The sequence below is a fragment of the Oncorhynchus keta genome, chromosome 15 (assembly GCF_023373465.1).
Source record: "Oncorhynchus keta strain PuntledgeMale-10-30-2019 chromosome 15, Oket_V2, whole genome shotgun sequence".
NCBI classification, from domain to species: Eukaryota; Metazoa; Chordata; class Actinopteri; order Salmoniformes; family Salmonidae; genus Oncorhynchus; species Oncorhynchus keta.
This window is the reverse complement of record NC_068435.1, coordinates 15,094,668-15,110,266: the sequence shown is the minus strand read 5'-3', so window position 1 is coordinate 15,110,266 and position 15,599 is coordinate 15,094,668. Positions and strand designations below refer to the sequence as shown.

Here is a 15,599-nt window from a genome sequence, read left to right as displayed (position 1 = left end):
CCGAGTGCTGAAGTGTGTACCACTTATCTAGTTTTGTCCTCAGTTGCAACACTTACTACCGAATTCCAAACTGCTTTTGGACGCAACGTTAGCACATGAACTGTTCGTTGGGCGCTTCATGAAATGGGTTTCCATGGCCTCGCAGCCTCGCACAAGCCTAAGATTACAATTCGCAATGCCAAGTGTCGGCTGGAGTGGTGGAAAGCTCGCCTCCATTGGACTCTGGGGGCAGTGGAAACGTGTTCTCTGGAGTAATGAATCACATTTCACCATCAGGCAGTCCAACAGACAAATCGGGGTTGCGACCTGACCGACTGCATAGTGCCAACTGTAAAGTTTGGTGGAGGGGAAATAATGGCCTTGGGCTGTTTTTTATGGTTCGGGCTAGGCCCCGTAGTCCCAGTGAAGGGAAATCTTACCGCTACAGCATACAATGACATTCTAGACTATTGTGTTTCCAACTCTGAATGTTAAATTCTGTGTTTCCAACCGTTTGGGGAAGTTCCTGTTTCAGCATGACAATGCCCCCGTTCACAAAGCAAGGTCCATACAGAAATGGTTTGTTGATCGGTGTGGAAGAACATGACTGGCCTGCACAGAGCCCTGACCTCAACCCCATCGAACACCTTTGGGATGAATTGGAATGCTGACTGCGAGCCAGGCCTAATCGCCCAACGTCAGTGCCAGACCTCACTAATGCACTTGTGGCTGGAAGTAAGTCCCCTCAGTAATGTTCCAACATCTAGTGGAAAGAGTGGAGGCTGTTATAGCAGTAAAGGGGCGACCAACTCCATATTAATGCCCATGATTTTGGAATGAATGTTCGACAAGCAGGTGTCCATATATTTTTGGTTATGTAGTGGATAGATATATTTTTTTTACACTGTTTGGACTTATGTGGCCCGACAAAGGATTTCAAACTGCTATGTTTGGTGCATCACTCTCTTGTGGTAGACTGGCTCCTGTGATGATGCCTTACCCATTACTTAGGTTTTAATTTGGGCAAGGCAGCAAGCACGCTAGGCTATACAATTAGATAACACAGTAAATACTCAATTAGGAAGTTAACACCGACTTGTTGCACCACTAAGGGATAGTTTTTAAGTTTGTTAAAATGTCAGTTTTAGTGCAATCTCCACTTAAATAAAAGGATAGTACCAAACAACCCAGTGTTTGCCAGCCTAGAATCCCTTTGCCCCCTGCTCTGCTTTCATGTTCACACAGACTGCAGTATTTCTTCCTTCTCATTGTTCAGCAGAGGCCTGTTGGTTGGGTTTAATAATCAGCAGTTAGATAAAAGAACACGACAGCTGTCCTCTGCTTATTTTGATTAAGGAACATTTTGTTGCTTTTGAAGACCTGGGATGGTTCTGTTTGAACTTGAGCTTTCATTATGCAAGAGTTCACCCTTTTTTTATCTCTTTGAAATACAAATTAAAAAGACAAATATGTAAAGGAAATGTGGATCTGTTGCCAACTGGTAAAGATAACAAACAACATTTGTGAACGGAGCAGGGGGATTCACAGGTCAGGGTGGGTCTGCAGTGCTTTACCCATCCGATGGGCAACAGTTGCATTTATGAGTCCAGCATTCTGTAATGGGCCAGTGCCTAAAAGTCTAATAGATTGTAGGAGTAGCCGCCTCTGTCTTGAAAATACTTTGTTTGGCAAAGAAACAATACGGTCAATAAGATGCGTCTCTGTTATTGAGTTTTCTATCTGACTGTCTGTTTGTGCTGGTTTGTCCTTGTCTGCTCTACCTGACTCCCAGGCCTATTCTTCCTGTCCAGCTCTCTCGGTCTCAGTTGCTGAGCGGACATTCTGTCTCATCTGACGTCCTCTCTAACCCTTCTGTTTGCAGAGATTGATTCGGAGTCCACTCTCATAGTCCCGACTAAAGGTCAAAGCACCACAGGTAGACTGAGGCGCTAGCCCCTTTACATTGAGTGGTGGTGGGAAAGTGGTGCAACCGGGCTGCTTAGGGGCTCACTTTGGTATAACAACTTTCCACTAACAACAAAAACCTTGCATTTGATCCTCTCCTCTTGTTGTCTGACCAGAATGTATTCATTCACTCATGTACTGTGGTCTTTGCTGTTACCTTTCAGAAACCACAACCACAAATACTAAAATAATCATAAATGTGCATTTCGTAGATGATTACCAGCACAGTGGGTAGGCATCTTGATTTTGGGGGATCCAGACTCTTGGTTTTTAATGGAACCTTGGGCTACTAACGTCACTAACCTCTTCCTCATTGGCCTCTGTGGTATTAGGGATTTGTGTCTTGTGCGCATTTCCTGCCTTAACCTTATCGGGCTGCTGACACTGGTTGCTGTGGTTAACCCCACCGGACCGGGCCTAACTGACCCTTTTTGTGTTTCAGAGTTGGAAGCGGACGTTGCTCTCACCGTGGGACAAATAGTAGGCTCAGGTACAAACCTTCCCCCTCCCTCTTTAATAATGCAGCTCCATGTTCCTCCTGGAACACATCACACCCCACCAGACAGGTTGGGGGGTTCCTCATCTAGAAGATGTTCATGCTTCTCACAAAGATAATCCTCCACTATTTTGTTTCTTGCAGAGAGAGCTTCTCTGCGGTTGACATCATCCCAATTACAAGTTATGTTTTCAAAGGTTAAAGGTGTAATTTATGATGAAACTATCAGTAAATCGGATCTTTGACAGATGGCAAGTGCTACAGGGTGGGACATGGTGCCGGGCCAGACTCCCTGCAAGGCTCTGTCGCTGACCACTGATTTTTACAAAGGTCCCATGCTTGGCTCCTTTTTCCTGGAAAGGACTACTGGACAAACTCCCAAACTGTTTTTGAAATGTGTCCCATTGGCATGGTGAGAGAAATGAGTGTGACTGGCAAATGTGATTCTGTTTCTCTTCAACCTTTTGAACCAAGTCAACAACCACACACCGGACGGTACTGGTGTCCGTGGGGTTTCAGTTGGTTTGATCATCCCAATGTGAATGGAGCAAATAAAGCACAGCTGAATCATTCATGTCACTCCATTGAATGATGCAACAGCTCCCTCTGTTGTTGAGCATAGAACAGCAGCTCTATATCAGCCTTTTTAAAAAGGAACATCAAGTTAAAGGTTAAGCAGTGACAGAGTCTAAAGGGTGTCTGGTACTAGGTGGTTTCAGTGGCTGAGGTTTATGATACAGACAGGGTCCTGCTGCTTCCTCTGCTCAGCTCTGGCTACGACACACACACTCATAGCTGCTGCATTAAAACCCATGGCCCATCTCAAGGCAGCCTCCTCCTCTTCTCTCCTCTAGCATCCCTCTGAAGGCACAGTGCAACCACAGGAGTGCTGAGAACTGCTTCCCTTTCTCCCCCTTTGCTTATTGTGTTATTTTGATGAGGGGTCATTTATGTAATTGCTGTCCTTACATGTTTACTCAGTCACAGATATTCAGTATTTACTGGCTTCATCAGAAGATGCTGTTCAGTTAAGAGTAATGGTGACGGTCTGGATAATTGCAGGCTGTAGTAGCTAGTAGAGATTCACTAGTAACACGTGTTCACTGTGTTTCACAGATCAATGGAAATAGTTCAGTAGTAGTAGGTTCCAGAGACCTGGGGTATTGTGTTGACCTAACACTTTCAATGGAAATAGTTCAGTAGTAGTAGGTTCCAGAGACCTGGGGTATTGTGTTGACCTAACACTTTCAATGGAAATAGTTCAGTAGTAGTAGGTTCCAGAGACCTGGGGTATTGTGTTGACCTAACACTTTCAATGGAAATAGTTCAGTAGTAGTAGGTTCCAGAGACCTGGGGCATTGTGTTGGCCTAACGCTTTCACAGAATGATATATGAACTAAGTCAGCATGCCTCGTAGTCTATTGGCGTCATGCCGAAACACATCCAGGTCACAATGATGGATACATGTGTATTTTTAATTAATTATTACACAAACGGACTGAAGTGGAATTCAAATAACTGTCTTGCGGAATTGATTTCCCTGTTGAAGGACACTATTACTAAGCTGTTAACCGTTTTCTCTTGTCCAAGCAGAAAAAAGCAGGTAGATCTTTTTAAAGACGTTAGGCCTTTCGCTTCTTTCCCCTTCGCTACTAAAAAAGCCTAAATGCTGATGAGGCTGGAAACGGCACCTATGGACCGACCCCACACGGTCCTCCTCCATAGGTGAACCACAACTGCTGTTTTGAACTTATCATTTGGACTTGAGACACGGTGAATGTTTTTGGCTTTCCCTAACCCCCGCTTGTTTGACCGGCTGCGAAGATCTCTAACCTGCTTTCAACAGAGTGTTTTTGGCTTTCCCTAACCCCCGCTTGTTTGACCGGCTGTGGAGATCTCTAACCTGCTTTCAACAGAGTGTTTTTGGCTTTCCCTAACCCCCGCTTGTTTGACCGGCTGCGAAGATCTCTAACCTGCTTTCAACAGAGTGTTTTTGGCTTTCCCTAACCCCCGCTTGTTTGACCGGCTGCGAAGATCTCTAACCTGCTTTCAACAGAGTGTTTTTGGCTTTCCCTAACCCCGCTTGTTTGACCGGCTGCGAAGATCTCTAACCTGCTTTCAACAGAGTGTTTTTGGCTTTCCCTAACCCCCTCTTGTTTGACCGGCTGCGGAGATCTCTAACCTGCTTTCAACAGAGTGTTTTTGGCTTTCCCTAACCCCCGCTTGTTTGACCGGCTGCGAAGATCTCCAACCTGCTTTCAACAGAGTGTTTTTGGCTTTCCCTAACCCCCGCTTGTTTGACCGGCTGCGAAGATCTCTAACCTGCTTTCAACAGAGTGTTTTTGGCTTTCCCTAACCCCCTCTTGTTTGACCGGCTGCGGAGATCTCTAACCTGCTTTCAACAGAGTGTTTTTGGCTTTCCCTAACCCCCGCTTGTTTGACCGGCTGCGGAGATCTCTAACCTGCTTTCAACAGAGTGTTTTTGGCTTTCCCTAACCCCCGCTTGTTTGACCGGCTGCGAAGATCTCTAACCTGCTTTCAACAGAGTGTTTTTGGCTTTCCCTAACCCCCTCTTGTTTGACCGGCTGCGGAGATCTCTAACCTGCTTTCAACAGAGTGTTTTTGGCTTTCCCTAACCCCCGCTTGTTTGACCGTCTGCGAAGATCTCCAACCTGCTTTCAACAGAGTGTTTTACTTTGGTTTCTTTTCTTTCTGAAAATCCACAGGCTGTTTACTTGGCGAGAGACATACAACTATGGCTAGGACACTGATAGTTGACTATGTTCAAGATGAGGATGGATCACTGTCTTCATCAATGGGATGATTCTTGGTTCACAAGCCATTTTGAATCCTGTTTGTTCATTTCAGTTTTCTTACCCCTTTTCTGTCTCTTTCTTTCTTTATAGTGTATGATAAGCAGGGCTTTCTGCTGAAGCTGGATGCAAAGTTGTAAGTAAAATTACATTTTGTAAAGTAAAATGTCATTTTAAACCCAAAGGGAAACATCTTTCATCTCCAATTGATAGTTGTAGCAGATGCTAAATATGCTAATTTAGCAGATGCATATGCTAGTTGTCTGATCTTAATGGGCTAAATTCAGTTTTAACAAATCAGAAACTGAACTGGAACTAGTTGCCTGAATATTAGTATTGTGGCCTATTAATCTCATTTGCATCGCTAGTCAATTCAAATAAACATAATTAATTTGAATTATTTTTGCCAACTTTACACCAAGCAATTATGCTGGGTCGAATTATTATAACCACTCATCAATCCCTATATGATTAATAAATGTCAATGTGTGTTTAGATAAATATCTGTTGGTATGGCTTATATGCAAACTTGAGTAATTGTATTTTGTTGGCATGTCTGTGTGTTGATGCTCCCTCCCACTGTAAACTTAAATTCTCATCACCCCTCCACCATGAGTATTCAAATTTACAGAAGTCAATACTTTGTAGACTGATTACAGCTGTGAGTCTTTCTGGGTAAGTTTATAAGGGCTATCTGCACCTGGATTTGTGCAACAAAAAAAAAGTTTTTTTTAACGTTTATTTAAATAGGCAAGTCAGTTAAGAACAAATTCTTATTTACAATGACGGCCTAGGAACAGTGGCCTTGTTCAGGGGCAGAACGACAGATTTTTACCGTGTCAGCTCAGGGATTTGATCTAGCAACCTTTCGGTTACTGTCCCAACACTAACCACTAGGCTACCTGCCGCCCATTTATTATTTTCAAAATTCTTCAAGCCCTTTCGATTTGGTCGTTGATCATTGCCAGACCACAAATTCAGGTCTTGCCATAGATTTATGTAAACCGTAACTCCGCCACTCAGGAACATTTACTGTATTTTTTTGGTAAGCAATTCCAGTGTAGATTTAGCCACGTGTTTTAGGTTATTGTCCTGCTGAAAGGTGAATTCATCTCCCAGTGTCTGGTGGAAAGCCGACTGAACCAGGTTTTTCTCTGGGATTTTGCCCGTGCTTAGCTCATTCAGTTTTATTTTTATCCTGAAAAATTCCCCAGTCCATTACAATCATACCCATAACATGATGCAGCCTCCACTATGCTTGAAATATGGAGAGTGGTACTCTGTAATGTGTTGTATTAGATTTGCCACAAACAACTTTTTGCCCAGAATACAATGTGTTAATTGTTTTGCCATTATTTTTGCTGTATAAATTTAATGCCTTGTTTCAAACAGGATGCATGTTTTGGATTTTTTAAATTCTGTACAGACTTCCTTCTTTCCCCTCTCTGTCAATTAGGTTTGTTTTGTGGAGTATCTACAATGTTGTTGATCCATCCTCCATTTTCTCCTATCACAGCCATTAAACTCTTAACTATTTTAAAGTCACCATTGACCTCATTGTGAAATCCCTGAGCGGTTTCGTTCCTCTCTGGCAACTGACTTCGGAAGGAAGCCTGTATCTTTGTAGTGACTGGGTGTATTGATACAACATTCAAAGTATAATTAATAACTTCACCATGCTCAATAAGATATTCAATGTCAGCTTTTTATTTTTACCAATAGGTGGCATTGGAAAACCTCCCTGGTCTTTGTGGTTGATAATGTGTTTGAAATTCACTGCTCGACTGATGGACCTTACAGATAATATGTGTAGGGTACAGAGATGAGGTAGTCATTCAAAAATCATGTTAAACACTATTACACACAATGACTCCATGCAACTTATTATGTGACTTAACAACATTTTTACTCCTGAACTTTATTTAGGCTTGCCATAACAAAAGCTTTGAATACTTATTGGCTCAAGACATTACAGATTTCATTTTTAATTCATTTGTAAAAATTCTAAAAACATAATTTGACTGACATTATGGGGAATTGTGTGTAGGCCAGTGATAAAACATCAACATTTAATCTATTTTAAATTCAGGCTGTAACTCAACAAAAATGGAAAAAGTAAAGGGATGTGAATACTTTCTGAAGACACTCTCTATAGGCACAACTTCAGGAGAGGGTTTAAATGCTGCTTCTCATCATCTAGACCTGCTATTACAACTGCCTACAGCAGTGGTTACCAACTGATCACTTCCTCTGACCTAGCAAAGATGGTCCGTTAGCAAAGAGACTCCAGCCCAGTCCAATCCAGCTGTAGCCTGTCTATGGGCACACACCCCCTTCACCCTGCCATGCCCCCATCTCATCAACACTTCCTATGTGTGACGGATAGGCCTCCCATAGTGCACCCCCCCTGTTTATTTGAACTAGTCACGTGCCATATAGCGGTTAATTCATGAGCATGATAGTAATGAGGAGGAGGTAAAATGGGCTGCTGGATGGAGTGTTAGAACGTGACCTCTCTCCTCCTACATGACCTCTAAATAGAACAGGACAGGCATGGGATGGGCTGAAGGGAACATGTGGAGAGGAGAAAATAAAATCAACATCTTCTCAAACTATTTTTAGTTATTTCTTCCTGGGAGATCTTTGTCTAAATTGGATTGTGTGGAAGTGCAGTGTTATCTGGTCATGTTGTTCTCAGTCTCATCTAATAACCTTTTGTCCTTCCCTCTTGGTGACATTCACAGGTCAGCAGAATTGGCGTACAAGTATGGCAACCTCAGCGAAGGAGTGTGCAAGCCAGGCTACGCAGCTGCCAAGATGACTGCCATCTATCCAAAGTGAGAAACTCTCTCCAGGGTTTGATTAGCGTCCTTGGGTGCATGTTGAATCTTAAGAGGATTCCTCTCCTTGTACTTAAGAGGATTCCTTTCTACTTTGCACTGCTGAAAACTGGTCATTTGAAGCCAAATGTTTTATATCAGTTTAGTTCCATTGAAGGAGAGGAGTTCAGGAGAGGCAGCAACTCTAAGCTATTGAGATGCACCCCTAGAGACGTTATGACATTTCTCCAGCCAGCATGGCCCACGGGGATCAACTCGGGAATAAAAGCCCCCACATTCCCACACAATCTTTTTAGTCATTAATTTATATCCTCACTACACACACTATACCAGGATCAACTACATTCAGCCGTGGGCAGATGGTCAGGGGGCTGGAACATAATTACAAATCATTTGTAGACTACAAATTGACCGCAAGAATCCCAAATGGATATAATATTTGACTAAAATGTAATTTCAGGCCTTGCTTACATTTGTATACGATCACAGATATCTCTCTATTATGCGTGGGAATACTCGGGGACAAATAGAATCGGGCTGCCAGCTGAGGAACCTTGCACTATGCCATGTCCTCGTCAGCTTTCCGAACACAAAAGCATCTCTGTTGGCAGAGCGTAGCCCTGTCCTACCCCATTTGAAATGGATGCCAGAAATTAGCCTTTTGTCCGAGGGGCAATGACTTCCTGTCCAGGAGGGCATGACCCATCAGATCTTCCTTCACGGAACACTCAACGGCCCTCCATGATGTCACTGGGCCTTTGATGCCATTCCAAAACCGTCTCCTCTTCAGCCATGGGTCATTGTCTCATGAGTGCTTAGCAGGTCTGGCTAGTAAAGGGGCATGTTGAACAGAGCAGAACAATGGCCCGGGGCATTTTTCCTCAGCTGCCCCTAAATGTGGAAGATGGCGACTCCACCTTAACATAATGTACGATGATGCTGTGATGATTCATACGTAGTCTTCAAAAAGACAGCTAGTGGTTGCACAGAATGCTTCAATTGGGTTAGACAGTTTTGAATAATGAAGAAGACCAGCAATGACAGGATATTTCTTGTATTTTGTGTTTCTTATTCTTTCTGAAACAACATATTTGTATGGTTAACTATGACTCTCATACGGAAACCAAAAAGGGGTCATCGTGGTATGTTACACAAATAGTCTTAGGCCTTTTCTCTGGAGTCAGATAGCTCGCCCAAAGTTAGGATTACTACGTTGGGGCGCTGCTAAATTACAGCAGTCGTTAAAGAAGAAGCCCTACGGTTTTCAGGCCCGTCCAACTACGAGGCTATGTGTTAACAATGTCTCCCAACGACTTCCTCTAATCAGCCACACGTGTCGGTTCAAAGTTCCCTACAAACAGCCTCCGCTGGGACAGCATTGATTATTACCACATTCACAGTAACACAATTCAGTTAGTACAATTAATGACTTATAGTGACAAAGTTGTGTGTCTGTTAGATGTCCTGTTAGAGTTTGAGTGCCATGTGTGAAAAAGCGAAATGTCTGGTTCGTTCATGCATGACATGTGCAACCACAGATTCTAAATAAGCAAACGGCTACCTCTTCTTGGCCACTTTGCTTCCCTGTCAGGCCACTTACATACAGAGCTGGGGATGCCACTCATCTATGCCACATCTCAATCCATGTTTTGGTCTCACTCTCTCATGACCAAATAAGTTGATGATTCATGTAAAAACGTTGCCTACTTTTTCTTCTTGGCAAACTGAATTTCACATGAATTATTTAATCTGTAGTAGAAACAAAGTATATACACTGACAGTTGTTAACTTGACCAAATAAACCCCACCCCCTCAACCTTCTGAAGCGAGACCCCACCCCCTCCATCCCCCTTATTTGTTCTCTTCCAAAAGGCCCTGCCCCACGGAATACAATATTTTCAACACCTCCCCTCACGCCAAACTGTTTGTATTGGAGCCCTAAATCAAGTGTTGGCGGTGAACTTGAGCGGAGCGGTTATGAAAATATGGCCCCCAGTGAGAGGAAATGAGCACAATGTGCCCTGGCCTCACGTTTTGGGAGCCCTCTCTCTTTAAGACAAGCAGACCAGATCCCTGTCTGTCCATGGACGAGGAGACTCTTGACCGTCCCAGTTATTTATACCGCGGCTGGACCCCTGTTGCCACATGTTGATGAATTGCGGTTTGTTTTGGCAAGGGTCTACTTCTCTGTCAGGTGAGGTGAGGAGAGAGCTCGAGAGAGATGGAGTCAGACATGACTGACTTTTTTTTTTCTTATTTCTCCCTTCTGACACTGGTACAACTTGTGCCTCAAGTGCAATTAAGGAGTTTGGGGGAAGTGTCACATTTTGGGAAGTTGAAAAGAGTCTCTTCTTGTTAAACATGTTTGGCCATTGATTTCAGACACGCTTAGTAGGAAGTGAAGTCTGGTAATCTGATAGCGGACTCGGATTCCTTTGGTGTTAGCCATCTTCCGCTTGACTTGTCGCACTTAACTGGCGGCAGGTAGCCTAGCGGTTAAGATCATTAGGGCAGAAAACTAAATGTTGCGGGTTCAAATCCCCTAGCAGACTAGGTGAAAAATATGTCAATGTGCTCTTGAGCAAGGCACTTAACCCTAATTGCTTCTGTAAATCACTCGGGATAAGAGTGTTTGCTAAATTACTAAACTGTGGGCAGCTATAACTAGAGGTTGGTTAAAATGGCCCATGGCTGTAAACACAGCCCCACTAGGGGTTAGTTAAGCCACTGAGTTCCTCCTTCAGATGTGGAGGACATGTTGTGGTTTGCGCCCCGGACCTGTGAGTTGTAGAGAATGTCTTGTTATTGTCAGTTTAAACTGAGAAGCTACCGGTGTTGTATAGACATATAATTAGGATCTCTTATGGCGTGTTAAGGTTTCATGTGATGCCAAATGAATTGTTCTTATTAGGAAGGTAAGTACTTCAAATGGGTTTATCATGTAATTAATAATGCATTTCATTCAACATTTTCGGACTAGAATCACCAAAATGTAATCAACATTTTACCAAACTCACTTTTAAAAAAAAGCTACTAATCATACAAATAACTTCTCCGCAAGAATAGTGTCTGACATGAACCATCCTAGGACCAGTAATGTCCTTGTTATCCCCCTCTGTTTAAATACCAGTCTGCGAGCTTGTTGTGAAAACCTTCACTGTGAGCTGTAAAAGTGGAGCATTGGAGCTGCAGGCTTGTTAAACGACAACCCCTGTGCTCTCCCCAGCGAGACAGCAGGTCATAAAAACAGACATCCATCGTCCGGCCACACTTCCAGAAGCAGCACGTACAGCCCAGGTCTGAGGGGCCTGACTGGGGGAAGTGGCTACTTCTGATTTGAGAGGAGGGCTTTATCAAAGGGGGTCGTCACAGCCAGGGGCCGGGGGTGGAAATGCTTAAATGTGCCGTGTACCCTTAACAGTCACAGCTTCTTTGAGTATGCCAAATGCCATTAGTTTTATTTGAAGCCTCCGAGGGCAGGGGAAGTGGGTTTGTAATGTCATGGCACATTTTCCTGGAGCCTAAAAATGTTTTAAAATCTTCAAAGGATGATTTTTGTTGTTTGCTTTGTTTCTGTACATCAAACCCGTCTGTATACCTGTAACTAACTAAGTTGGTGTCGGAATACTTTTCTAGTGCGCCAACTGTTTCTGCACAGATTACCAATCAACACTGCCCTCTTGAGTAAAACGGCCCCTTCCTCGAAACAGCCAGGCCCCAAATCATCTGGGACAGAAAAACACTGACATCAATACATCGTCAGGACACGTATACCCAAACTATGCGTCAAGAATGATTTAGACCTTTTCCTGGGAAAAAAACTTTGTCAATGAGGGTACATGCAGGAGGCTTGTTCTCTTTCTCCCCTGTGTTGTGTCTTTTTCTCCCTTGAGCCAGACCGTTTTGCTCTGTGTGTGCAGGATTGGTTTGGGGAACGGGGCGAAGCGGAAAAGTGGGATGACGTTGTTAGATTGATGAGTGGAACAAGCGTCTCCTCTTACGGTCTAGTGTCTTTAACTCCTGGCAGGACATTCACACCAGAGCCCTAGGGGTCACGGCAGAGATGAGTGGGGGCCACTTCCTTCTCGGGGAGAACAAGAGAAGAAACGCTTTTAGAAAAAAACTAGTGTCCTGCGAGACATTGGTGTACCCCCAGACACATGTTCTCTGCTTGATCCCTCACTCACTCACCCCTGCATGGGCGTTCAGGTTAACTCCATTGCTCATTGACGAGTGTCAATCTAACTTGATTAACACGGCACGTTATCTGTGGTGGACCTCTCACAGCACGTTATCTGGAATAAGACAAGGGTTTGGCTGGCTTTTGAACTATGCATCTGGAAATGAGAGGGTGCAACTAAGTCAACACAACTCAAAAGTAGGCCTATTTTGTTTAACTTTAGTCCTCCTGGACCTTCACATGGTTGAACAGACAAATCCTCTAAAATATAATCTCTCCCGTTCTTCTCTCTGCTGTTCTCACAGGTTCATGAAGCCAGCTCCCATGTTTCTTGACCGGAACTTCAAGCGTCTGGCCAAAGTCAGCAGTTACTTACCTCCATTTGGATTCAAAACACAAGGTAAGACACATTGCGTGTCTAATGTGCACAAATTGGACTATGCCCCCTTGAGCAACGCACTTAACCCTAATTTCTCCTGTAAATCACTATGCCCCCATCCATGTATCTCATTGATGTCAATGGATGTGTCATTAACTTGTCATTGTGGTTTTGGAACTGCGTATGGATGGTGGTTTGAGCTGGATAGGTAAGATAAAGAGAAGAGGGTGCCAGGGCTCTACCATCCTTATCACCACGCGTCAGTTAGCACATCTTTACTCTTGGTGATAGAGCTGGCAGAACAGCCCTCCTGGCATACTTGGTCTAATTCTGCTCCTGTCATGCTCTCTGATGTCTCTACACACTGCCTCTGACCGTGCCATTACCTGGGGTGGGGGGCAGGGTAGAGGGTGAGAATGGGATGCATGAATACTACAGGACATTTCTTGCTATGGCAACATCTGGATAGAGACAGCACTTTTCAATTTCTCTGAACTTCTACAAACTTCTATGGCATTTTCCAACTTCAACACCCATTCTAAATGTATGGCAAAATGCATTAAACTATAAAGCGACTTAACATAAATTATTATTATCAGACGCTCTTATCCAGTGTGACATACAGGAGCAATTAGGGTTAAGTGCCTTGCTCAAGGGCACATTGACAGATGTTTCAGCAAGTTGGCTCGGGGATTCGAACCAACATCCTTCCGGTTTCTTGCCCGACACTCTTAACCACAAGCATTTCGCTGCACTCGCATTAACATCTGCTAACCATGTGTATGTGACAAATACAATTTGATTTGATTTGAACTGCTAGGCTACCTACCGTTCTTTCCTCGACTGTGAAGTAGTCATGTCTCAATACGGGGTTAGGTAGCTCACTGACTGCCAAAAGACTGACAATCTATGCATTTCATGAATCAAACTTCAGCACATCCGAATTGGGAAGATGAGGTAAAAAGGGTGTGGCCTGAGTGCATCCTCTCGCATATTTTCCAATACTTATGAACGAAGTGAGCGTAAAGGTACACTGAATGTTACCTATGTGCTCTGGCAAGGGCCCTCTGCCCACTCTCACATGCTGGTTTTCAAAGGCAAGCACCTTGTGTGCACCTGGTTTCTGTTTTCTCCACGGATGGTGACTGCAGTACTGTTTCCCTTGTCTTTGTATGGAGAGAATACGTGTGGATCTTGAATAGCACTCCAAAGGATTCCAAATTAGAATCCCTACAAAATGTTAAGCATGAAAATAAACATTTTATTTGAGCTTTTTTTGCTGCCAAGCTGCCACGGAGGTTTACCTGAAACAGTCTTGTTCGCTAGACTTTATGCAGGTGAAAGCCCCTCCATCATGCTATAAGCCAGCATGGGGAGCATTTTCTTAAAGGGACCTTTTTTACCACCTAAAGCAAGGGATTCCTAACCCCCCCCCCAGGGACCCCAATTTCAAGACCCCCACATTTCAGGTACCCCTATTTCATGCCCTCCCCCAACGCCCGATTAATTATTCATTTGTTTAGCTTTTTTGTTTCCCTGCCATGTTACATTAACATGGCTCATGACATCTTTTGGATGGGGCTAGTTCATTCAGGATAATATGGTCAAATAAAACCTAGACCTGATTATTTTAAAATGTAACTATTATGTTAAAATATTATTTATATACATTTAAGTATACATTTATTTGCATAAAGGGAATAGCTCAATTATTGCTACAGAGTCACCCATTGTTTAAGATGCCTTCCCATTCAAAGTCCATTTGAATTGTTCTCCTTTTTGTACCCCTTGACTTTAGCTAGTCATGTCTAAGCCTCTGACTGTTAAATAGACAAACCAAGGATATCCCCATGTGCATCGGAGCTAAGCTTTTGGATTGCCTAGACCAGGCTTTCCCAATCACCGGGCCGGGGACCGCTGGCCTAGACCAGGCTTTCCCAATCACCGGGCCGGGGACCGCTGGCCTAGACCAGGCTTTCCCAATCACCGGGCCGGGGACCGCTGGCCTAGACCAGGCTTTCCCAATCACCGGGCCGGGGACCGCTGGCCTAGACCAGGCTTTCCCAATCACCGGGCCGGGGACCGCTGGCCTAGACCAGGCTTTCCCAATCACCGGGCCGGGGACCGCTGGCCTAGACCAGGCTTTCCCAATCACCGGGCCGGGGACCGCTGGCCTAGACCAGGCTTTCCCAATCACCGGGCCGGGGACCGCTGGCCTAGACCAGGCTTTCCCAATCACCGGGCCGGGGACCGCTGGCCTAGACCAGGCTTTCCCAATCACCGGGCCGGGGACCGCTGGCCTATACCAACTGACCAGACCACAATGCACCTAGAATAGATAGTTTGATAAAGTTGAGATATTTCTGACCTGTATACAATTATGCTCTTTGCCAATCCCAAGTGATTCATAAGCATTGACGATGTATTAATGTTAGACTGACCAGTCTCCAGTGTTTCCCTTTACCTTTTGTCTACTCTGCTCTATAGCTGCATGCTGTAGCATAATTATCAGAGACCTCCAGTCCCTCTTCCATATTTCAGCTGAAGATTTTCATCGGCAGAACCGTGTACGTCAAGGCGATGGTTTTGTCTGAGCTGCTGCCCAGACATACTTGGCTGAAGTGTTTATCCTAGTCGCTAATAACAATTAGCAGTCATGTCTCCCCCCTTGAAGAAAACTTCCCTTCTGCGATTTCGCACCCCCTCGAGTCGAGTGTGGTCTGGTCCTTTGTTTTTGCTACCCGAGGTGATGCTTGATGCCGGACATCGACACCTTGTCCAAACAATGGGCCGCTGCTCTTTTTCTGCTTTTTAATCATTAGAGGGATAAAGATGTAAGCCTGCTGCATTACTCTTGCAAGAGACCCATGTAGATGCTTAAATGTGATTATACACTATATATACAAAAGTATGTAGAGGGAAATCTTAATGCTGCAGCATACAATGA

At 44.2% G+C, this 15,599-nt stretch overlaps 1 protein-coding gene across 2 annotated transcripts in view; it reads left to right on the top strand.

The window, feature by feature from the left end:
* LOC118394497 (CMP-N-acetylneuraminate-beta-1,4-galactoside alpha-2,3-sialyltransferase-like) overlaps positions 1–15,599 on the top strand; it is an 86,781-nt gene that overhangs the window by 32,535 nt on the left and 38,647 nt on the right. Inside the window, exons 3-7 of one of the 2 annotated variants that reach the window (XM_035787718.2) lie at positions 1,862–1,915; positions 2,387–2,434; positions 5,347–5,389; positions 7,998–8,090; positions 12,579–12,673. In XM_035787718.2, coding sequence (XP_035643611.1) covers positions 1,862–1,915; positions 2,387–2,434; positions 5,347–5,389; positions 7,998–8,090; positions 12,579–12,673 — 333 coding nt within the window. The remainder of the gene's footprint in view (positions 1–1,861; positions 1,916–2,386; positions 2,435–5,346; positions 5,390–7,997; positions 8,091–12,578; positions 12,674–15,599) is intronic. The other variant, XM_035787719.2, reaches the window with a different exon arrangement.